A 25,298-nucleotide genomic window follows, 5' to 3' on the forward strand; every position below is an offset into this window, starting at 1 on the left:
TGAAACAATTGCACACAGTGTCTCTTTTGCACAAGTTGTGACACCTTTTCTTGCAACAACGAGAAAAGGAAAAGCTTCAAAACACAAAATGATACTATAAAACAAAATTAAAAGAAGCAACTAATTGTACAAGTGTTCCATGCACCGATGCATTTAATCGCATGATGGCTTTGCACATGCAGGGGAAAAAGCATAAACAGATTTGTTACTGTATAAATGCCTACAGGCAGGAAAGAACTTCACAAGCAGTGTGATGAATGAGGTTCTGAAATATAAATAGTTCAACATGCATTCTAAGGGAAGCACTCCGCGGGTGTCAGAATTATACAGTAAATAATACAAAATGTGAGGTGAGAGTGTAATACTTCTTTTTGCAGGGTCAAATCTCACTCTATGTATAAGTGAACGATTTATTAACAATTCATCTTACAGACTGAGGCGTTGTCAAGTCTAACTGAAAACAATGAAAGGTGAAATGCAAGTTGTGCAACGGAGTGATGTAGCGTCGCAAACCAGGAAAAGGAAGCGGGTGTCGTCTCCAACTCTAATTACACATGAACCCCAAATTATGCAACAATCAGAAATGACTCAGAACTACCTTTGTGCACCTTAGGCAATAGTGTGGACTATGTAAACCCCAGAGCAGGAAGAAGATGCTCATTCAAGCCGACCTGTGGACGAAGACCTTCTGCAGCTCCAAAGTCGATATTAGGTATGTTTCCCTTCGAGCAGTGATTTAGGTTTCACCAACATGTCTTTATATTCGTTGTTTTTACCCATGCCTGCAACCACAATACTTCATTTCACGGTGTGACTTAACTACGACAATATATTCAACCCGTGCGAATTCCTCGTGAGGATTGGCGGCTATTGTCTCATTTATTTTCCTTCTCAAACCACCGTTTCAGTAATTACATTTAATTGCCCTCCGTTTAATTAAATTGTTTTAGTATGTTTTTTTTTTTTTTTACCACACTGCCTAATAGTAAAGTAGGCAAAGCAGACAAACTAAAGGCCATATTATCAAACCTGGGCGATAAAATTATCACTGCTTTATCGGCAGGAATCTGCGGCTAAAGTGGCGATAATAGGCTTGATAATAGGCTCTATGGAATTCCAATCGAAGCCCATGGTAGATGGGAAGGACATCTAACCCAAGCCTCGATTGGAATTCCATACAGCATATTGTCTTCGGAATTTTTGCAGGTAAAACTCGTGCCCAGTAGGGAGGAATTTCTGGATCAAATAGAACCTCACCCTGCAAGAAAACTATATACACAATTAAGGTACGGCTGCCTGCCACTTGGGGCACTGACCTGCAAATGGGCAGGTCAAGAGGAAGTAATCTGCCCTGTCTGCAACAATGGCAAAGAAGACATTGCCCATATTTTGTTTTTTTGCCCTGCTTATAGCGTAATCCGGAGAGCCTGGCTGGTACCAATATGCAGAAATCTGGGACTAAAACATTGTGCTCAAGCCGTTAGAATTTTAAAATATGATACATCCCCCCTTATTGTGTTCTCGGTCTCCCGCTTTTTGTACGGTATGTGGCGCAGAAGGTCCACTTTGATTAATTGTGACTAATTTTTAATAATGCCCATTTTTCGTGGATAACTGATTGTTTAATAATGTTTTAACTGCTGGTTCTTAATAATGTATGTATTTTATTGTATGTACATACTTTGCTTGTGCTTTTATGGTCGTTGACCGAAATAAAGTTATCACAAATATTATCAAGCCCAATATCGCCACTTTAGCGGCAGTTTCCTGCCGATAAAGCAGCGATAATTTTATCGCCCAGGCTTGATAATATGGCCCTAAGTACGAACCATTTTAGAGAAAGAGTGCACGCGAGCGCGATATCGAGAGATAAAATCGGGGTGAGAGGACCAAACTGACCGCGAGCATAGACACTTTGGCAAAGAAGATAAGCAGAGACAGTCACAGAGAAAAAGAAGACATAAGCAAAAGACAGAGTGAGTATTAGAGAGTGAAGGACACTTAAAAAGACACTGAGATTGATCCATGTGCGTGAGAGTGAGAGACAGGGAGAGAGCAAGTACATTTCAATGGGAAGTAACTGCTCAGACCCAGAGTTACTGGGTGCTTTGTCAGGCAATTTTTCAGGATTTCGTCATAAAACACTTTCCACCTCATCTGAGCAGGCTGAAAGTGTCCACTAAAGTGCGAGTGGGCATTGGAAAGCTTTGCCTTCTCATCCAGGACTGCTGCAGGGAGTAGGCAGCGGCCATGCAATTCTGCTGCTTCAGCCCCAGCCCTGCAACAACTTCAATGGGCCAGTGGTCTCCAGGCCTGAATTATCGGGTTCAGAGTTCTCACCCATTGATGTTGCTTTAGATGAATTACCCAAGCTTGGCATTGTGTTTTCAAGATTGTCCAATCACCAATTGATATACCTTTCCTCAACATTCTGTCCATCTCTGACATCATAAATCAACTTTGCTAGTTCTTAGACATTATTTCAGATTTTAAATTTCTTAGACTGGATCCTTCATCTTTTCTACTGAATAATGTATCCCGCAACCAATGAAAGAAATGCTTCTATTTTCTATCTATCCAAAAGAAGAGAGAGTAGTTAATAGCCCTGAACTGACAGCTCACAGTGACTGTCTTTGCCTCTTCTCACCAGCCTGAATAACGCATATGCTTCTGTCTCTGGTCCTACTGATGGCATTCTTGGGTTCGCCCCATACGACCAAACAAGGAGTAAAAAACACTTACTTTCCTGCTGTGTCCTGCCACTTCTAGTTGGCCTCCGAGCATGAAGATCCCTTACACATGCTCGCGGCTCCATATGCAACAGTAACAGCACCCTTCCATTCTACTTCAGCGCTCAGTAATAATAAACAAAGGCTTTTTCAATGGAATTGCACAGCTGTGTGGGACAATGGCTTAAGTATCCCTCTGCAGTGAGATTATATAGTGACGGAACAATTTGGCACAAAAGAAATCTGATTATTGTAAAATGCCACTGCTCTCTTGTCCCATTAGAGGGCACTCCCTTCCAGTTCGGTCTGTGAGGATGAAAAATATGCATCAACATCCACTTAAAGTTAACAATACTATTTTGCAAGCAGTAGGAGAGGAAGATAATTAGATCCTGAAGGTACTTTGCAAGCACCGTTTCATATCTCACCACCACTCTCAGTCACTCATGAACCCACGCCTTATTAAACAAATCCACATAGAATGCTCATGTGTATGCAACTTCTTTTCTTTGCAGGACAGCGTGACTCTCAGAATGGTGAAGAGAACGTCTTTCCTTCTTGTGCTGGCAGCAGGTGAGTGCAAACCAAGCTTAAAGTAGAGAGTCTGGAGGATCAACTTGAGGAGTTGAGGGGAATTTAAGGCCACATGCCCTCTTGTTCTCAACTTCTGCACCTTGAAAGGGCAAGTGTTGAGAGGCTTATAGCACTATCACTGGGAGGGTCTTGAGTTTTGTTTTCCATTTTTAACAAGTCATAGAACACGTCTAAATTGTTTTCTCATTCTATTGAGTTGGTGCAATGGCTTCTGGATAATATTTGCTCACTTGTTGAACAGTTTGTCCTTGATCTCTGGAACAGCACTGCCCTCATCTCCTTTACCAACATTTTATCAGAATTCCCTTCATGGTCCTTTTAATCAGTTGCTAACAAAATTATAGGATCGATTAACTAAACCTACACTTCTAAAGAGCATCTTATAGAGTTTTATGTAGAAAGAACAGACAGCAGAATGAAGTATCTGCAAACAGCCATTGGCTGATAACAAGGCTTGACAGACAGGCCTTCAAGCCAATGTATGAAGAAGACGCATTCAAACGAGACAGCGGCTGAATAGGGCTGATTTAAAGTCTTTTTCTGTATGCCATATTTTGTGTGTATAGGCATATGTGTTTGAGTGTGTAGGCACATGTGTGTGTGTGTGTGTGCATGTGTTTGTATGTAACCAGACCTACATAAATGCAAAATCCAAAAATAACATTAGCCTACAACATCATTTGTATACATGAATTTAATTAAACCTAGGACAAAGTTCAATAAATGAAAGAATCAAAAGTCTTAGACACACCATTCTAAAATAGAAGCTATCCCATGTCAGATACAAACCAGATAATCAGCAATATGCATCATGAAACTAGCTTCAAATTTTTCCTTTGGAGTTTTATATAGGCGAACATGACACGAAGGTATTAGAGCACTTTACATGAGCACCAGTTGTGTTTCTAAGGACCATACTAATATTTTCTTTTGTTAGGCACAAGGAGATTAAGGGCCATATGTATCAAGCAAAATTGCATTCGCAAACACCGAAATTAGCAGAATTTTGGCGTTTCCGAATGCAATTTTACCAAATGGTATGTATTAAGGCAAAATAAGGGATCGCAGAATTTGCGATTCCTTATTTTGCGATTGCATTTAAGGAATCGCAAATTTTGCTACTCCTTAAATGCAGTGTAAGAAGCACCAAAAAGTGCATTGTGAAGCACATACATGCCCTCAGGGCATGTACGTGCGCCACATGTGCACCCATGCTTATTTCAGGGGTGCATCTGTGTGTCCTTTTGACACCACTGCACCCTTGAAATTATTTTCAATTTTCGATTCTCAAATTGCGAATTGCAAATTGAGAATAATAACTTCTCATTCATTCCTATGGGCCTCCTGGCCCATAGAAATGAATGGGAAAGTATTCCTTAATTGCGATTCGCAATTTGCTAATCGCAATTAAGAAATATTAAGAAATCGCAAAACAATTGCGATTTTTTACATACATCCCTATTTGCAATTCTCAAATAACGATTTCTAAAAAATCGCTATTTGAGAATCGCAAATCAAGATGTTGATACATATGGCCCTAAGTGATTTGCCCAGAATTACAGGATGATAAGCGTCAGTGCCGAGATTCGAACCCAGTTCTCCTTATTTGAAGGCAACCACCCTAGCCGTTAGGCCTCATCCTGTCCCCTTTAGGCCACATCCTCTCCCTTCCCTCTCCTTCCCTTGAATGTATGCTTCTGTATTGCAAGCCTTAACATCTCAATTAAGCAATCAATGATTACGTTTAAAAGAGGGTTCCATTACTGAAGCATTAATCTATTTTCTGTTCTGAAAATCAGTGATCATTAAGGTTAGAACCTTCAGCCTTAGGGGGTCTTCCCCCCAACATTCTGCCTTCCTCCTCCACTTTTTCTGACCTGACTCCTGCATGTATTAGGACTCTGCACACTTTAGTACTGCTAATCTGTGCTAAAGTGCTTATACTCTCTCCTCTAAACATGTTAATATTGGCCTATACCTATACGGTATATTTATTTACTTATAAGTCCCCAGTAAAGTGCACTACCAGTGCCCGGGTCCTGTAAATTAAATGCTACCAGTGGGTCTGCAGCACTGATTCTCCAACCCACTTAAGTAGCCCTTTAATCATACTTCAAGACTGCCATTACAGAACCTGTGTGTGCAGTTTTAAACTGCTATTTTGACCTTTTATCAGCCCCAATATTCCGTTTTAGTACATGCAAATCTCCCACAGAGAAACCACAGGACAGCCTAAAGGGCAGGGTGTAATGTATTTCAAAGGTAGGACTTTTACATTCAAGTTTTACATGTCCTGGTAGTGAAAAACTGTTCTTTACTATTGCAAGGCCTATGTCTTCCATGGGTTAGCATTGCAGTTGCCTTATTACAGTTTATAAGTGTCATTTCCAAATGGGAAGAAATTACTGGTTCAAGTTTGGTGTCTGTGGAATTCTAATTGGCAGAAATTGCTCAGAGCATCACTTCGGGTCGGGGAGGCGGAGGAGGTACTTCCCGCCCGCTACCCTATTAAAAACCGATGTGTATGCGGCCGCGCAGCAGGAGTGTTTCGGCGCGCCAAAGGGAAGCCTGTCTGCGCCTGACCAGGCGCAAGGGGCAGGACCTCTGGTCTGTTGGGGCCACAAGTAAGGATTAAGTACTCAGATGAGGAGTTACTTGGACTATAAAATCCCACTGAGAAAGCATGCAAGCATAATATAAATGTAGATAGCGAGGCACTAAAATGTGAGCACTCTAACTTGACCTTAATTTGTAAAACATACAAGAATACAGAGGGCAAGCTGCACTTAGCATTACTAAACTGCAGGTCACTGGCCAAACTCAAATATGAGCTCCATGACTTACTGAGGGAAAGATCATTGGACGCTCTATTTCTGAAGACTCCAGATGTGCAGGACGCGTCCCTAGTGAATATACGCTAGTAAGGCAGGATCGAGAAGGTCAAATAGGCAGTGGAATTGCTATAATCTATAAATCCACAATGAAGTGTGAGATTGTTAGACCTGGCATCTTTGGCGTGGTTTCACCTGTCTTTTTGCCTCTGCCTCCTGTATTTTTGACGCTGTGCTGGATTTCGGTTTTGCTGGTATAGATGCTTTGGGCACTTTGCCACTGCTGATCAGTGTAAAAGTGCAAGTGCTCCTTGTGTAAATTATGATTGTAATTGGTTATCCATGATTGGCATATTCGTATCACCAAGAAGTCCCTAGTAAAGTGTACTTAGTGTGCCAGGGCTGGTGATACAAATGCTACTAGTGGGCCTGCAGCACTGATTGTGCCACCCACATGAGTAGCCCTAAAATGGTGTCTCAGGCCTGCCACCGCAGTGCCTGGGTGCAGTCTGTGAACTGCCATGCCCTCCTGGTCAGTATCCTCACTGACCAGGCCCAACCCTTCAATTTCTGTACACATTGGTCACCCCCATGAAAGGCCCAAGGTACCCCATTGGGCAGGGCACAGTGTATGTGAAAGGTATAGCATGTACCAGTGCAGGTGACAAGCTCTGCAAGTGAATTACAGCCATTTTTGTTTTTCACTATTGTAAGGCTACCTTGCCCATAGGCTATCATGGGGAATGCTCGCTACAGTGGCTACCAGCATACCTTCCCATAGGAGCAAGGTAGGACATAAAAGTATGGTATCCCTGAACTCAGAATTTAATAACACATGTTTTCGGAAAGATTGTTTTTAAATCCTGTGTTTGAGAACAGCACTTTTAGAAAGTTGCTGTTCTCTTTTCCTTGTGCCTTGGCCTGTTTATGAATTGACTGTCTGGTTTGAGAGTGACAGGGGCTGGGGAGCCCCCAGGAGGCTTGGTGAGTCATCCCTAGCCTGAATGACTACATCTGTATCTTGAGTGGTGGGAGGGGATAGTACCTGGCCTGAATAGGGCTGTGCCTGCCTTCCACAGTGCTGGCTCCACCTCCTGCTGGGCGACTGACGACCCTGCCCCTTTCTCTGAAAGGAAAAGAGAAGCCAGGAAAACAAAGTGCTCAAGAAACACCCAGAACGGGTTCAGACCGGACTCAGAGCCCTCCTGCCCAAAGGAAACAAAGACTTTTAGGGGTATAAGTACAGGACCCCTGACTACAGAAAATTAGATCATCCTTTAATCAAGAAGGAACCCCTGCCAAGGAGAAAGCTGAAACTGAACAAGGAAGACTTTCCTGCTGTTGCTCTGCGGACTGACCTGCTGTTGCTTTGCTGCCAAGGAGAGGGGAAGGACTTTGCTTTGTGCTGTGTCCCCTTGCTTGAAGGAATCTCCAAGGGCCTGAGAAGAGCTGGCTCCCTGTTAATAAATCCCAGGAACAAAAGGACTTCACTCCCAGCTTCCCTGAACTCTGCTTAGAGAGCTCTGTCCTTCCTAGAGTGCTTGGGCCAGTTGTGGTGCCGCTGGAAGCTGTACCTGTGGTGGGAAGCTGGTAACCAAGATTTAAAGATTTTTCTGCAAAGTTTATTGCATTGCTCGCTTGCGGATTGCATCCCAGTCAGTGCGAGGAAATTCCCGCCGCTAAGAAGGCCAAGATCGTGGCAGCGCCTGTTGCCGCTGCCAGAGCCGTCGCTTCCTTCATTTGTGGGAAGCACCTGTCCGGTGTGGGAAGATTACCATCGCTGCAAGTATCGTCGCAGAGCCTTTCGTCACTGGGTGAGATCGACGCACCACTTGCTTGTGGGCCGCATCACGTCGTTGTGAGAGTCGACACAGAGCCATCGCATCGAGGGACAACGAGAGTAAAAGATCGACGCTGAGCCGCGCATCGTCACCGCCCCGAATATCGTTGCATCGTACCTTTTGCGAGCTGCTTCCACCAAAACCTGGGCACAAGAATCCACGCAAGGTATTGCATCCCTCCCCGTACAGACCAGAGTCACCGCAAAACGCCTGCTACATCGAGCGGGGTTGTCGGATCGCCTCCCCAGAGTCTCAGGTATGACGCATCACTTATATTTCACTGCTACAGGTTTTCACTTGGAATTTTTGTTGCAACTAAAGGAATTGTTGGCTAAAGCGTGACGCAACTGTGAACAATTCTAACGCAACCTTAAGAACTCATTTGAAACCATATTCTTGAACTGGTTATGTTGGATTTTTTTGTCGTTTTGGTCTTGTGTAGTTTAGATTAAATACCTTTCTTTTTCTAAACTGTTGTGGAGTTAGTTTGTGGTGTTTTCACTGTGTTACTGTGAGTGTTGGTACAAATACTTTGCACATTGCCTTCAATAAGCCTTACTGCTCGTGCCAAGCTACCAAGGGGGTGAGCAGGGGTTATCTGCAGAATGTTTCCTCCTTACCCTGACTTGAAGCAAGGGTCCCTATTTGGACAGTGGTACCTACCTCTGCCAACTAGAGACCCCCAGTTCTAACAGAGATTAAACAAGCCGACCTAGAAAATTGTGAGTCGTTCTTATTTACCCTATCAGTGGCAGAAGACAATATCATAGCTGGCTTTCTAATCTACTGCCCACCAGGTTCAGTATCAAAATTCATGGCGAGCCTACAGGAGAAAGGTGTGCACCCAGTTCTCCAATACAAAACTTTTCTGGTGGTAGGTGATCTGAATATACACTTTGAAAACAAGCAGAACAAAGAAGCTCGCCCAATATGCAAGGACATGTTGACATTGAATTTAGCACAAAGATTAGAGACACAAATACACCAAGGGGGTCACACTCTAGATCCAATTTTCATAAACTTTAAGGAGACAGAGGTAGGAACGCCAGGGCCAATCTCTTGGTCAGATCATTATCTAGTCTGCCTATAGAAAGAGGCTAGAACAACCAATTAAGGAAATTACAACAAGGAAGTGGAAACATTTTAATTCCACCTCTTCACTTAGGCACTGATGGATAAAAATCTTATATTAGACAAAGACATTAACCTAGCCAATAAACAACTGGAAGACTGGTATACAGAGGCATTAGATGAGATAGCACCTTGGAGCACCAGGACCCCTAGGAGACAAAATGCAACAGATCCTTGGTTTAATGATGAACTGATAATGGCCAAAAAAAGTGTAAAAAGCTGGAGCGAGTAAGGAGGAGAAATATTGTATTAGGGTCACAGAAAATTACAAAAAGGAGCTAAAACTATATCATTCATTAATTAAGAAATCCGGATGTAAATTTTATACAGAAAAAATTGAAAGGGCAAGTAACTCCTCCAAAGAAATGTTCGCCAAACTGAAGTCTCTCAGAACATATGAAAATATAAGTGATACAACTGCCTCTGTAGAGAGCTGCAATAAGGTGGCAGACTTTTTCGCTGATAAAGTGACCAGGTCACCCCTTGTATAAGTGAATCAAAGCTACATGTTTTAATGTTACCTTTTCATATTGATATTTTCAGTTGAGATGAGATCAAGGACGTTGGGCCCAATTCACAGAACTAACTTAAGACAAAAATCTAAACTTACTACCATTTTGGTACTCACAGAAGGCCCGTAATCATTTTGCCTTCTGTGAATACCAAAATGAGTAAGAGCACTTACTCGTTTTGCTATTCACAGAAGGCACTTACTCATTCATGGGTAAGTGCCTTCATTGAATACCAAAATGGTAGTAAGTTTAGGATTTTGTCTTAAGTTAGTTCTGTGAATCGGGCCCTTCGTGAGCAGTACTTTGTAACTGGTGTCCAATATGATGTCAAACACATTCCATTTTCTCTGCTGCAGTAAACTAAATGGCATGTTGATTTTTGGTTTAATTCTAGCTCAGTGATCTTTGATTAACTGGAGGATATCTTGCTTGATCCCAAATTGTTTAATTATCTGTAAGGAAATTTGCATTGAGAGAAGCGACAACGTGATGCTTCCATTTATGTTTAAATTTTTCTTTTCCAGTGCTAACTGCGATGCTTGGAACAGTAAAATGTCAGGATGGTGATGGCAATAGTAAGTAAACGTCACACATGTATCATTCTGTGTGCAGGGATCCATTACTGGACATCTCCTGTTTCGTTTCACAGGATTATCTTTTCATAATTTAATTGATCGAATGAATCAATTTTTAGTATCAATGTAAAAGTATTGTTTACATGATGGTAATGCTAGGGCTATAGTCATTGTCGAGGGCTCATCATTGTATTCAGTCTAATTAAATTTACCAAATTTGCGCGGATCTTTCTTCCTTTTGCTTTTATTAATATTATATTGCTTGTAACTGGTGGTCTCATTCCCTACTAAACCTGTTGACTTTGAACTCTGGTTTCCTCACTTGTCCCTCTTTCTTAGATTAGAACTGTCTGTCTGTCTGTGCTGCAACTGATTCTGTGCAGCTCAGCGACGGTATCTTTTATAAAATCGACTCTGGGCTTCTTTTCCTCAAACCTTTCTCAATCTCACTTTGAGTGAACCCTGTGCAGGAGATGGGTGATGGGAGGAGGTGAGTTGTCTGGGCAAAGGCAAAGGGTTTGGCCTCACTCCAGTATCACCTTTGGCAATGTGTTGTGGTAATTCCACTCCTTGAGTAGTGGTGTAGGAAAATATTGACAGTATATAACACTCTGGGTACAGCAATCAATGTATGCTCTTATTTTATTAGATTGTAATATCTTTCCACACTCATATTAGTTGAATGAATGAATCTGTTTGATGTCACAATGAAATTGTATCCTCACTGCCGGGGCTGTGGACGAAAAGCAAGTAGGCAAGAGGCTGCTCAATGACAAACGAATGTGCCCTCATTGCACTTACATTGGACCTGATCTCTGTGATGGTTCAACGCCATCATCCCATTCACACAGTGCACCTAGAGCGCAAGATCCCCTAAAATTGTAAATTGATACTTGTATAGCGCACTACTCACCTGCATGGGTCTCAAGGCGCTTGTACGAATACCGCTGTGGAACCCATCCTGGCTTTCTCTGTGAGGCGTCGACTCCTGGGCACCCCCAAGGTGGAGGCCAGGCACCCTTAGCGCTGTTGGGGCCGTTGTGGAGATTAAGCAAGCTATTGCCCAGAGTTGCAGAGTGGGACTCCATGATTGGAATAGGCACCGAGGCGAGAAATATCAGGTCCGTGGAAATTTGAGCCCAAGACCCGCTAAGGCGGGGAATTGAACCCTGGTCCCGGGCCAGACCTCTGCATCAGGGTCTGCCGCTCTAACCATTTAGCCACACTTATCCCCTGCCTCAGGTCCCTCACATTTCACCCATCCCTCATCTCTGCCTGTCCTGGAAGCCCTACAGCATCCCACTTACAGCCATGACTGCAAATCCCATGGAGTTCTTAGCTGCCAATGTTGGAGAAAAGCAAAGGCCCCCTGAACTATATTTGTTCGATTCCTAGGACAGGGATAAAACATGTGCAAAAAACAATTCCTAGGCAATCCTAGATGCATACATATATATATTAACGGAGGGTATAACAAACACACTGCAATTAAAGCTAGATTTTACGTTACGTTATTTTATTCATTACAAAAGTACATTATTGTTAAAAATCAAAATACATATAGTTATACTGTGGCATTAAAGAATAAAGATTACATACATAAAAACATTTTTCTCTTGTTATACAGTTAAAATTCATAAACTAATAGGAACATTATTAGTCACGTAGTAATTTATTCTACGCGCATTCTTAGGTGCCAAGTCATTTTAAGCAAAGGAACCGGGTTCTTTATCCCTTTCTAATAACCACAGCCATACCTGGGATGCAGTGGCCCCTCAAACACGCGCGGCCTGGTGTCATTGCACCTGCTGAACTATGGATAGGTATGGGGTGCCAAGGGGTCTCTCCAGAGATATTTATTTCAACACATCGATGCTTCCCCTTCAAGACAGGTGACTGCTCCAAACGCTCACTTTAGGGGTGAACTCCTTGTGCCTCATTCATACCTCCACGAGGTAGTGGCTATAACTAGAAGGGCTGGAAAAATATCGTTTCATTCTAATTTGGTTGCAACTGTGCACCCTGGTCAAGTTCCAACCTCTGGCCTCTCAAGAATAATGCTCTGAAATCGATACGTGCTACATAATATGAGTAGCACCAATACATGTTTAAATGCATACTCCAGTCATATTATTTGCAATCTACCTGTCATCTATGACACATATATCTTTGGGTATCTGTCTCTTATGTGGCTCTCGTGGCATGTCTAAGCTTCCTTTCCCTATTTTAGTGACATTTGTTGGTAATCTGGCACCCTCTTGTGGATAGTTTTGGTAGTGCCGTAGAAATATACAGTACTTATGTGCATCTCACAAACAAGGACCAATAAAGCGCTTCCTGGCCTCGGACCGGCTTCATAAATATTTCCCCATTACTCCAAGTTACAATGTACATAATCATCCTCTACTAATTGCAACACCGACACACATGCAGGTGACTGGACTGGGAACCAGTGGGATTTCCCAAAAAGTTCAACAGTGTAAAGCTTAGGTGGTAAAGGGCGGCAGCAGGGAAGGTGCATATATAGTCTTTGGCAACACCAAAACACCACCAAAGTCAATATCTAAAAACAAATACATTTTCCACCAGAGATTCAATGTAATTGATTTCAATGGCACGACATTGTGCTGATCTGAGAAGAGAATCAGAGAACATTTAAAAGCAAAAATTTGGGGCCTTATTTAAGAGGCCACTTTTTGTGACGCAACGGCAGCGTAAAACATGCCCCCTGTTGTGTTCTATTTACAAAGTGATGCATCTAAGCAGATGCATCACTTTGTAAACCCCTGCGCTACATTATACCTGCGCAGGTATAATATATGCAGGGGGCACATTCCCACACAAGTAAGCCTCGTAGAAGTGATGCAGTGAAATCTGTGAGATTTCTCTGCATCACTTCTAGGACGCCATTGCAACAATATCTTACTCCTTCCTCACAGCAGGCATAAGACTGCCTCAGGCCCTTGCACATGGGGCCCCATGTGAAAGGACACATTGCTGGGGTTGCGTCACTTTTGTCACACACTCCAGCAATGCAAAATGTTTGCGCCTACAGATACGTCAGAAATACTGACATATCTGTAACTCCTTGCGACATGATGCATCATAGTGTAAATATGACGCATCCAGCATGTCGCAAGGAGGGTGCAATGAAAAGTGACGCATCGCTATTTTCATGTAGCGATGCATCACTTTTCATAAATGATGCCCTGGATGTGGTTTGCATTTTAATCAATTTCTCAAGTGACCATTTCAGTACAGAAGTGGTTTCTCAAAAATGGCTATTAGGGAATAGCTATGCACTGAAACAATTCAAAGTCCGTCAGACAATTGGTTTTATTTTAAGCAGTTCAGTTTTTTAAGAAATACTGTCTTTCAAAAACACAGACTTAGGCATGTGAAGCACGTGGTTGGAATTTCATGTCACAATTCCAGTGGCGTAGCGTGGGGGGTCCACAGGGGCGGTTGCTCTAGCCGCAAAATTCTTGGGGGCGTTACATTTTAAAAGAAAGTATTGCGCCCCCTAACCCGTGGAGCGTTAGCCCTCCCTGAGATAAAGGGTTAAGGGGCTAAATACTCTTTTGAAATGTTGCTGCACAATCCTCAGAACTGACAGCGAAAGTTCTGCGCTCCAAGTGTCCCAAACCCTCCAGGTACTCTTTACATTTTTATCGAGGTTAAACGACATGGACTTCAGCGGGATAGCACCTTCTTTACCACTCAGCAGGACCACACCAGGGATTCAGTTACTAATTATCTTATTAGGGCATATGAGTGAACATCTGTGCCATAAGAATGAATAATTCATGCAGCGAGGCGCAGCAAAACAAGTTGCTGAGCTGCGTTGTATTGACAGGAACGAGCTAAAAAAATTGCTCCATATTTACCAACATATGGCGCTGTTCAGCTCCCTCTATGCACTGACGCACTTGTGGCTACCTGGAGGCAAGGCAAGCACCCTTGGGCATGGGTGCCAGCATTGTGGGTAGGATCATCTCTGTACAGGACGGGAGACCTTCCTGCACAAAAACGATCCTTAGAGGCATATTTCTCTCTCTGTGTGTGCCGTCTAATACAGCACAAATGGACAGAGGAAGTAACGAGGAGAAAAGAAGATATTTCTCCTTGATACACCTCTGTCAGGTAGGCGCACCATTTTGACTCAAAGCCAGGTTTACAAGTGTTTGTACATCTGAGTTTGTGTCAAAATCAGCCGCGGCTTGTGCAGGTAAGAGCTGTGGTGCGGTGAGGCTGGGTGAGGGGGTATGACAACATGCGACTGTGAGGGGAAATTAAATAAATAAATAATTTTACAGTGTGGTCGCATGTCCAAATCCCACCCACCGGGTCCGACCGCTCTTACCCGCACGGACGCAGCTGGTCAAAATGCATGGGTGGAAAATCCTCCCTGTCATGAAGTAACTTAGGTCCAGTCTAAAGCCAAAGGCACAGTCCCATCAAGGACACTAACACATACATGGTACAACTGTCCTTAAGAAACAAAATTAATCGATCCACAGAAACCATTTGCCTATTCGTTTACACTTACAAATGGTTATATTTCATTTTGCTAGCAATCCAGGTGCTGATTCCGTGCATATTGTTGCAGTGCACCATCCTACTGCCCCATCCTGACTTCTTGTATGTCATGCGGCTCAGGTCTGAGGCTTTAGAACTCTGTCAGTCGAAACCATGCTGTTCTCAGATGTTGCCAAATTGTACTAAACCTGATACATATTGCTTTCAGAGCCTGTTATTAGAATGCATTGAAACCACAGTGCATTGGGACATTGTAAAAATGATCTATTACAATGCTGTCATTTCCCTTACAGAAAAGTGTGGCATGAACATGGTGTACTCATCCTGCGGTGGATCCTGTCAAAGAACCTGCCAGGATATCTCCAGCATGGGGCTACCTAAGAGCTGCAAAATAGACTGCAGACCAGGATGCTCATGTGTGCCTGGATATGTCCTACAGAATGGGAAATGCATACCTGAGAAGGACTGTACCTGTCCGGAGAACGCAGAATATACGGAATGCGATGGGCTCTGCCAATTTAGTTGTGAAGACGTGGCCAACATGGTCTTCAGGAAAGAAAAGGCGTGCCCATTGATTTGCCTTGGAGGATGCGTCTGCAAAGGCAACTATGCCTTAAAATCTGGTAAATGTGTCCCAGAGAAAGAATGTCCCTGCAAGAAGAATTCGCAATACAATCGTTGTGGCACATGTCGGAGAACCTGTGAGGATGTGGCCAATAACGTCACTGTAAAAGCTTGCACGAAGGACTGCAAGAACGGATGCTTCTGTAATAAGGGATATGCCTTAAACTCTATTGAATGTGTCCTTGAGAAGGACTGTCCCTGCAACAAAAACGCCCACTATGAGACCTGTGGCTCTGCATGCCCACTCACATGTGATAATTACAGCAATCCACCACGAACATGCGTAAGGCCATGTGTGTCTGGGTGCGTCTGTGACAAGGGCTATGTGAAGTCTGGGAACGCGTGTGTACTTCCAAGGCAATGCTCTAGAGCAACCTCCTCATGAAGGGGTGAGACTATGTACCTATAGCTCTCTGAACACTATTTAGGATGCAAACATACTTGATTCACAATTTTAAACTCACCAATATGCAATCAAGGGAAATCACTGAGTTAACATTATATTGCAGGGACCTTCAAGTTAAATAAATTACAAGAGAGATTAGGAGTATAACTGATTGGACAAATATCACAAATATCATGGGACAGAATGTTGTGGCAAAAATATTGAGGACAAAAAAATATTGTGAACGCTATTTTCTACGGGTACGTACAGTTTTACTATGTATAACGCCACATATAAGTACCATGACAATATACATTTATACATATATATCTACCAGGTACTTAGATCTGCCATGAAATCTAATACATTTATACCTACCTATTTGAACTTACCTTCTCAATATTCTTTTCAAACTCATGGTAAATTCCTTTTTCATTCATGCCCACATATTCACATAGCCACCTCGCCTGTAAATATCTCATTGCACCAGTGCCACAGAGAAAGCTCTCTCCTCTTCTCCACCCCTGAAATGATTTTTCCAAGCCTTACGTCTGCAGTGTTTGTAAATGCTAAAGTGCTCTGGGACCATTTGTTTACTGGTGGTTAAGAGTTAAGATATTAAATTCCCATGACCACAGCCGTGTCAGTCATTGAAAGAGATCTGTAGTGTGCAGCATTAACTAGAAAGCAAACTAGAAAAAAAGCGACTAAAAGTCACACTTTCGTGTTTTTTATCAACAATACTCGTAACATCTAACGACTCCAGCTCATGTGTGATACATTATTAAAAACAAGGCTTTTTGGCGATCAACAGGATGCATGTTGGAATTTTTGAGTCTTTAGTAGTAAAATATATACTATAGTTCTCACTAGACACTACGAAAGTGGCTAAACACATGAGCTGGCTAACCAGATTCATTTTTCAATAATATGTTCATCTAACTTGAACATTCTTTCAAAGTGGATTGAAAAATAAATATTTCGTTTTCTGCTGTAGAGATGCGTTTGTAGTGCTACTGCAACAAGTTCCAATGTCAAGAAAGTAGCCCAGTAAGTAAGGCATTAGGACTGCAAATACCTAGACATTTTCTGCTGCATGAAATGCTCAGTGAGTTGTGTGCCTGCCAAATGCAACCAGAAAAAAAGCAAATAACATTTAACAAATTAAATGGGCATATTATTTATCATAGGGTTTACCTCGCCCGACGCCGCAGGCCAGTCTGCGTGGCACTGTGTGGATCTGTGAATCTAGCAAAACACAAGGTGGCACAAGTTGTTGTCTTGCTTCACACTGCGTGGTGAGGGCGTGACATGGGTGCAGCATGAGTGTTCCCACGCATCCACCCATGCATTCTCATGAATTCCCATATTTACCAAGGTTGGTAGACCTGGGAATGCCTCTGAATGTATTGCCTGCCCATTTGAGACGCAGTCAGCAGAAATATATGTATTTCTCTTGGCTGTTTTCTCTTTCTAAGTGTGCTGCATTCTGCCCCTAGAAAGATTAACATGCCAGTGAAGATTGCAGCAGCGGCCCGTGCAGGTCAGAGCAGTGGGGCCAGGTGAGGGGGCATTTCGACGGACGATGAAAAGGGAAAAGGAATAATTTATTTAATTTTCCCTCATCCTCGTCCGTCGAAATACCCCCTCATCCGGCCCCACTGCTCCAACCTACACTGGAAGTTGTGCAGGAAGGTGCCCCTTCCTGCACAAACACAATCCTGCCTGTAACGCAGGCACCCTTGATCCGGGCCTTCATCGGCGCTGGCCAGCACATTGTGTGCACCAAATGTCAAGAATGCACTCTATATATTCCTGTCCTTTCCCAATCATACCGCGCAGCAAGGTGACTTGCTGCGCTGCCCTGCTTTATCTTTCAAAGCCCTGCAATCTCTGTGCTTCAGCTGTATGTAAAGTAGCAATAACATTTTTCCAAGACTCTTGACATAGTGGTCTTTCCCCCAGTCAGTCTAATGAGCTTACCAACCCACTCCTACGTCATATACTTCGTATGGTGAAAACAGCGCATAAAGAGGTCTTCGAAATGGCCCGATGCTTGAAGGATGCTGCAGGCCGAATGCACTGGAATTGTTTCTCACTCTATTTTCAAGGGTCTCCTAAAACATTTAGCTTTGGCCTAGTTTGCTGAACTAATGCACTTCAAAATGCACTGTTTATCACTGTTTGCATGCACATATCCTGAAGTTGTGTTTAACGCAGACATATATATTCTTGCTGCCCACTACATGTGTCAAACATCACTGTGAGTATGTGTATTCCTCACACGCAGCCCACTTCTCCCACAGACGTGGAGGATGCTCTAAATAGTTTGTACATCACCTCTAGCTAACTCAGCTACACCCATGCATGGATTGACATTCTGAGTTGTACTAATACCAGGGTCTGGTATCCCTTATTATCTAGAAATGTGGTTATTAAGAGGCTCATTTTATATTCCCCTGCTAACAACAGTTTTGCACCAGATCATTAACTCTCATTGTTTGTCATCCTGCTGCTGCTCAATAAATGAAAATAAATGATTTTAAACATTCATATGCCTTGCATTGTGACGTTTTTGACTGTAGGAGTGGTTCTAGGCAAAATATGATCACAACAAGTTTTCGCTAAACTGCATACCAATGTTAGAATTGGGGGTCTCTGGTTGGCGCAAGTAGGCACTTGTGACAAGCAGGGACCCTCTCCTCTAAGTCAGGGCGAAGGATGACCCCTTAGAATGACCCTTGCTCACCCTCTAGGTGCGTGGCATGAGCAGCCAAGGCTATTCTTTAGGCGTTATGGAGTTAAGCATGACAGGATGTTCCTGATTATGAGTGGCCTGAGTATGTTGGGGTGTGAGCATTCCAACTTGTAAAGTGAGGGAGGGGGAACACCCGAGTGACCCCCACTCACATGGCGGTAATGGTATTAGCCATGACGTGTACAGGTGTGCACTCAAAAAGGCCCGAGCCCAACCTTGTGGCAAAAAAGAGAAATACACTGTCGCTCAGTGCACATTACCATGGCTTCATTGCGTAACATACGACATTGGTGAAAAGGGAGAGTGTGGTACTCTCTGCCTGCAGTGGCGGATAGTGAACATTTAAAGTGGTGCGGCACAATTTCATACACTGAAGTACAGGACCCCTTCCAAGGAGTGTCAGGAGTATGAAAGGGAGCTTCCCCCAGAGAAATGGGAAAGAAATGACAGGGTGAAAAATGGGCAAAATGGCACAGATTATAACAGGAAAAGGGTGAGAGTGGTCCATGCATAAAGAAAAGGGCAGTGCGCTACCGTAAAAAGAGGGCCTGTGCGTTCAAATTATAGTAGGAACTGAATGAGAGGCATGAAACATGTAGTCAAAGGTAGGGATAAGTGAGAACTCAGTATAAGAAAATCTAAAAGCATCATAGTGAACAGAAACAATGACAACAGAATAGGCAGCAAACAGTGAAAGAAATAGAAAGGGGAAACACTGAAATGAAGACAAAAGGTAATGAGAGAGATGAGAGATATATAAGATGGGACAGAAAGTGACACAGTGGAAAAACAAGATGGAGAGAGTGGCAAATATATCCAGAAGGAGTTATGGAAGGGAGCATGGAGAACAACACAGTCTTATGAGAGAAGTGAGCAGTACAGTAAATACCAACCAACCTGACTTCACTTACTAGAGTATTGTCATGTTCAAGAGTGCCGTGTGCATGTTTTCTGGATCAGAACAAAAAAAAACAGGGATCATTCCATTGGAGGTGAAATATTGCTGACCTAGCTAGTCCTGACAGTTTTACGCTGGTCCGACTGATTGGTAATATTGAACAGGTTCTTAACTTGCCAGGTTACCTTAAAAAGCTGAGGGGAATTCATATGTCAGAGTGAGACCACACCAAGGTTGTGTAGTGATGGGCTAGGAAGAGAGAAATCTACAATAGACTTTACGTAGGAGCATATTATTAGAAAGAAAAGGTTACAGTTTAAATATATTTCTATAGGATCCCTCGTGCTCTGTCCAATTTCATAACCAAAAGCCCATACATTAAAGGCACTTCTGTGGTTTGTTAAACATGTATCTGGCGTAGTGCCAATATCGGCACGCACACCATCCCCCCAAAGTCATGATCCCCATCATAAATAAGTTGGCAAGACAACTTGTTGTTGGGAAAAAGTAGTCGCAGGTTTATTAGCATAACATTGCCAACACATGGTGGGTTAACTTACAGATGATCCAAAGGCAAGCCGCCCCTCGCAGCTTGCCACCTGATAGGCCAAGTAGCCCGCGGCCTTGGCAATACGGTGCTTAGTGGTGAGAGGGTAGCCCCTCACCTGTCCGGTGAACCATTGGTCCACCATCTAGCTCGCACCCCCCCACGAGGGGCGGAGCGTTCAAGCAACCCCCGGTTGTCCAGGTAACCAACCGCCCGTAGGATAACGGGGCGCCATCGCACCCCCAGGGTCCACCGCACGGATCTCCCAGGGATATTAGGCCTCAGCACCCTTTGTGCTTCTGCATAAGGTACTCCTGAGTACCTTTCGCCTCTGGATCATCCTGTAACTCCTCCACAGCCCTGGATGTGGCGACCGTCACAGGCAGGGCCCCCCACCAGAGCTACCTCCTAGACGCAGCCTGCAGAGATTAGCGCTTCCTGAATGTCCAACAGAAATAAATACATGCCTATTTTGGACAGGTGGACTCCTTCTTCGTCAAGGCAATCAGAGTCTTTGGGGTGAAGTTCCTCATGTCGACTAAAGCCGAAGCCCATCAGCTCTGCGAACTTATGCATAGTGCAGTTTACTTTCCTTCGCAGCAATTCTATTGCTTGCCCAGAGCGAGCACCTAGCCAAACCCAGCGTGGTGTGATCTCAGACCACCAAAGATCGCAAGGACCCAATAAATTGCTGATTTTGGTAATGTTCACTTTCATGTCGCTTAGGAGAAACCTTTTCCCCAGGATAGGCAAGTTGTTCCCTCCCACGTGCAAGATGAGCACGTCTGGGGGGTGGGCGTTCCCTTGTAATTCTCGTGTTAGCAAGCCCAGCACCCCGCTCCAACACAAGCCAGTGATTCCTCACCACACAAACTGAGTTTTGCTAAACCCATGATTCCATTTTCTGCTTTCTGCCCACCGGGCCAACTTGGAAACCCCCTCGTGTCCCAGCACCCAGACCGTTGTTCCTGGTAAATAAAGAGAAGTGTTGTATGTAACTTATTTATTAAACATGCAATAATCACACTGGTAAAAATACCACACTGCAAACAAACACATCAAAACACTGTACATGGGACAGGGCCAAGGGTGCCCAATCTACACAGATACTGTTTCAAGTCCCAGGACAACACTGGACACATCTCTTGTGCTCACTGAGCACTACCTGCTACTGTCTAGTCTGATGTACCCTTTGTAACAGTCAGATGACCATCTCCCCAGTTGTTTGATGCCCTCTACATGTACCCCTTCTGAGGATGCAGTTTTGGCTGCGCCTATGCGGAAAGAGTGGGAGCTGTACTTTTTGCCCACCGTTGAGGCACATGCCGCAAACAAGCATGCGTGCATGACATGTTCTACTTGGAATTTAGTCAAAGGCATGCCATCTGCATGCAAGAGGAGATATCCCATACCGGGAGGGCGGATGGCAAGGTAGGCCGTCAAGAGGCTCATGGGGCAAAAATTGGGCGAGCCAAGGCTCTGTAACCAGAGTTCTATCCCCCTGCCCCTCTGATCAGTCTTGGATTGGCGCAGGGTAATCTTGAGGGTGTCTCCCAAAACCACCACGTCCTGCAGAGACAAAGCTACACCTGACATGTCATGTTTGGATTTTGCAACCAGCTCAGAGATCCTGAAAGCGCCGAAGAAGGCTAAACTGAAAGCAGATGCAAACAAGGCAGAATCGTGAGCGGACAAAATGATCTGAGGCAAGCAAAGGATCATACTCTGGAGCGTAGCAAAATCAATAGGAGATCTGTTATCGGGCACTTTGGGTTCCCCTCTAGCCCACCCTGTTAACGCTGCCATGGTGACAAATGGCCTGGTAGGGTCCGCCTGTCCTATCAACTTGGCCTTGTGACTGATGGCTGCTATGTGGCCTGAGATCCAAGAATGGCTCTTATTGTTATCTTTTGCCCACAGGATGAAGGCCTGGACTTTCAATTCTGCCGCATCCCCCGCAACTTCCCAAGGCCCGACAGTGGCACAAATTTTTTTCACACAAGCCTTGTATCTATTGATAGTGTTCTGCGCCAGGGACATCTCCCCCAGGGCCCTCATCCTGTTCACCACTTCAGCTGGTACTAGAGGTGCGCAGGGAAAGGGGTGGCTTCCTCTCTCGCTCTCGGCCAAGCATCTCGGAACCGTTGCCACTGAAAACGAGAGAGAGCGTCAGCAGCGATGTTCTTGATGCCCTGAATGTGACGCGCCCTGCATTCAACATTGTTATAAAGGCAAGTACGCACCAGCTCGCGCAGCAGGCAAAGAACCAGGGGGCAAGTAGCAGAGTGAGAGTTGATGGCCTGAACCACTGCTAAGTTATCTGACCACAGCAGAACCCTTTTGGCGGACAGGATGGTAGGCCATAGGTGGAAGGCCACCACTATGGGGAAGAGCTCAAATACTGTGATCGTGGAAGTAACCAGAAGTTTCTTGATCCAGGCGTTGGGCCACTTCTCTGCACACCATTCCCTGTCTAAAATGGCCCCAAAACCGTGCCTGCCTGATGAGTCCGTGAACAAAGCAAGGTCAGGGCTGCCAGCCCAGGGAGCCCTCCAAATCACTGTCCCATTGAAATTGCGCAGGAACTCAGCCCACATGGCCAAATAATGCTGAATACCTTTGCTCAGTTTCACCATGTGGTGTTTTTTGGAAATGTTAGCAGTGGCCCTGGCAAGTCTCCTGGCAAAGACCCTACCTGCTGGAATTATTCTAGCAGCAAAGTTGAGCAGGCCTAGGATGCCCTGGATACAGCCCAGGGAAGCTTTGTCAAGCCCTACCAGCGTATGAATCTTGCTAGACAGGTCGCGCACCTTATCCTCTGGCAATCCGGACTCCCCTGCAATTGTGTCGATCTCTATTACCAAAAAGGTCAGGATTTGAGCCGGCCCCACTGTCTTACCCGGGACAAGGGGGACACCCAAGTGGTCTGCAAGGAGGACAAAATCTGCCAGGGCCTGTGAGCACAGCTGTGTCCCGTCACTCCCGATAAACAAAAAGTCATCCAAGTAATGGGTCACCCCTTCTACACCGTATGTGTCTTGGAGTGCCCATTGCAGGAAACAACTGAAAGCTTTGAAGTACGCACAGGACACAGCACAACCCATGGGCATGCATTTCTCAAAGTAAAACATGCCGTCGAGCTTGAAACCTAGCAGGTGATAGCTGCTCGGGTGGACTGGTAGTAACCTGAAAGCTGATTCAATGTCCGCTTTGGCTAACAAGGCCCCTCTGCCCGCTCTCCTGACTAGATCCAATGCTACATCCAGCGTGGCATAAGACACAGAGCATGCTCCCTCATCTAGCCCGTCGTTTACCGAAGTCCCTTTAGGGTAGGAAAGGTGGTGTATCAGTCTAAAGGCACCTGGTTCCTTTTTGGGCACGACCCCCAAGGGAGATACAACAAAATTCTCAAGAGGTGGGTGCAGGAAAGGACCTCCTATCCTGTTCAGCGCTCTCTCTTTTTCAACCTTCGCCCTCACCACATCTGGTTGTTCCTTGGCAGATCTAAGGTTGTCAGCATCCCTGCTTCCCAGAGCACTAGTGAAAAGGATCCTAAAACCTTTGCGCAAACCAAATAAAAGCAAGCGGCTGTCTGCCTCTAAGGGATAACGCCTTAGCAAAATAGTGATGTTATCAAGGATCACCGGGGCACCCCTCAGAGGTACTAGCCGGTGTGAACTAGGTGAAGGAGGGGATGAGACTGGAGAAAGAGGGCGCCCAGAAAGCTTGCTAAACTGCAACGGGGGAGGTACAGAGAGCGTGAAAGGAGAAGCCAAACCCGGAGACCTGCAGCCTGACCCCAACTTACTGACCCCCCTTGCTAGCTGGCTGAGAGCTCTGTTTGGATTGGCAAGAGGCTGAGGTTGCGGGGTGGGGCCCCCCACAGGTGTTACAGGCGTGGACAAATTTACATGTCTTCCCCCAGGAGCAAGACCCATTGTTGAACAGGCGGCAGGTGCCAGGGGCAGAACGCTTGAAGCCACTTCTGGCTCCACCTCCTCTGCGGACCCCTCGAAAGGAATGTTTACCCTTGCCCTGAAAATAGGAAGATCCCCCCGTGGAAGCCTGCCCACTGGGAGTGCTGCTAGCTGAACCAACTACAAGCTGGCCCCGTGCTCCCATGTGCTCCATCCAGAGCTGCACCTCCTTTTGATCCCTGTTCATCTCTGGGCACTGAGACATTTTCCTACGGAACTCCCTATCATAGTTGATCCATCCGTTACCTCCCCATTTCAAGGCCTCATTGTGGATGATCCTGGAGTATTGAACCAGGCCTGGGCCCTGTTCCGGAAAACGTTCCATGGTGACAGCCGCTAAAATGGAGAAAGCTTCTAACCAATTAGCAATGTTCTTTTCAGGCCATGGCTGGTACTTAACCTTTTTATCATCTTCCTTTACCCCAAACTTTCTCGCATCCATGCCTTCCTGACCTAACAAGAGAAGGGTAAATATGTTGATAAACTCCCTTCTCCAAATGCCCTCTTTGGCAGCTTGGGGTACCTGCCAAGCCAGAGAGCATCGCCCCGAGAGGAGCGGTGCCAGGTGTAGGCACGGGAACAAGCATAGGGCTGGTAGCAGGAGGCACCCCGCTTGAGGAAGCGGAGGATGAGATAGTAACCATAGCAGTGGCCGCAGAAGAAGTGGTGGGGGAACTCACCAGCGGCGCCCCACTCAACGCCCCATGCGAGGTTGTGGGAGCCACAGGTGGTGTTGCAACATGTATTGAATCCCCCTGTTTCACAGTCTGCACCGATGACCAAACAGTGGAGGCTGCCAGAACAGGACTCCCGCTAACCACGCCACTACTCCCAACTTGCGGAGAGCTAGTAACCGGTAACCCCCCTTGGAAGCGTTCCATAAAATTGTTCAAACCTTAGCTGTTGTCAACGCTGTATTATCCTTCGTGGGGAAGGCCTCAATCCATTTACTGAAAGCGCAAACCACCACTAAGACATACTTAAGGTTATTGCAACGCTCAAGCTGGATGTAATCCATTTGCAGTACTTCAAATGGTGCAGTAGGTGGAACGAACCCTCCTTTCGGAGTATGCGTCCCTTTTGCAGCATATCCGACAGGTCTGCACTACTCTTTTGGCCGTATTGGCAATCTCAGGATGCTCCCAAACTCGCGTTAGCAATCGAGTGATTGCGAGAGCTCCAACATGTGCCAATCCATGTGTCATTTGGACCATCGCTTGCAAGTAGGCTGCAGGCAATTTCCATCTTTCCATATCTTTGCTTCGCCAACAACCCTCATCGTCCAACACTCCCTCTGCTGCCCAAGTTGCAAGTTCTGCTTTAGCCGCTGATTTCTGAAAATCTAATATCTCCTCTC

At 44.9% G+C, this 25,298-nt stretch overlaps 1 protein-coding gene across 1 annotated transcript; it reads left to right on the plus strand.

Annotated features, from left to right (window-relative positions):
* The first annotated feature begins 586 nt into the window (after window positions 1-586).
* On the plus strand, window positions 587-16,439 carry LOC147701347 (zonadhesin-like). The gene is made up of 4 exons (XM_086930049.1): window positions 587-712; window positions 3,245-3,302; window positions 10,163-10,213; window positions 15,046-16,439. Exons 2-4 carry the CDS (start codon window positions 3,263-3,265, stop codon window positions 15,759-15,761), a joined length of 807 nt encoding a protein of 268 aa, XP_086786175.1. The 5' UTR covers window positions 587-712; window positions 3,245-3,262; the 3' UTR covers window positions 15,762-16,439.
* The last annotated feature ends 8,859 nt before the right edge of the window (window positions 16,440-25,298 follow it).

The sequence above is a fragment of the Lissotriton vulgaris genome, chromosome 7 (assembly GCF_964263255.1).
Source record: "Lissotriton vulgaris chromosome 7, aLisVul1.2, whole genome shotgun sequence".
NCBI lineage: Eukaryota > Metazoa > Chordata > Amphibia > Caudata > Salamandridae > Lissotriton > Lissotriton vulgaris.

Bases quoted from the DNA above. Each gene is read 5' to 3' on its own strand.
- LOC147701347 (XM_086930049.1), top strand. From the start codon at position 3,263: ATGGTGAAGAGAACGTCTTTCCTTCTTGTGCTGGCAGCAG. The intron at 3,303-10,162 runs GTGAGTGCAAAC...TTTCTTTTCCAG, and splicing joins CCTTCTTGTGCTGGCAGCAG to TGCTAACTGCGATGCTTGGA. The intron at 10,214-15,045 runs GTAAGTAAACGT...TTTCCCTTACAG, and splicing joins TCAGGATGGTGATGGCAATA to AAAAGTGTGGCATGAACATG.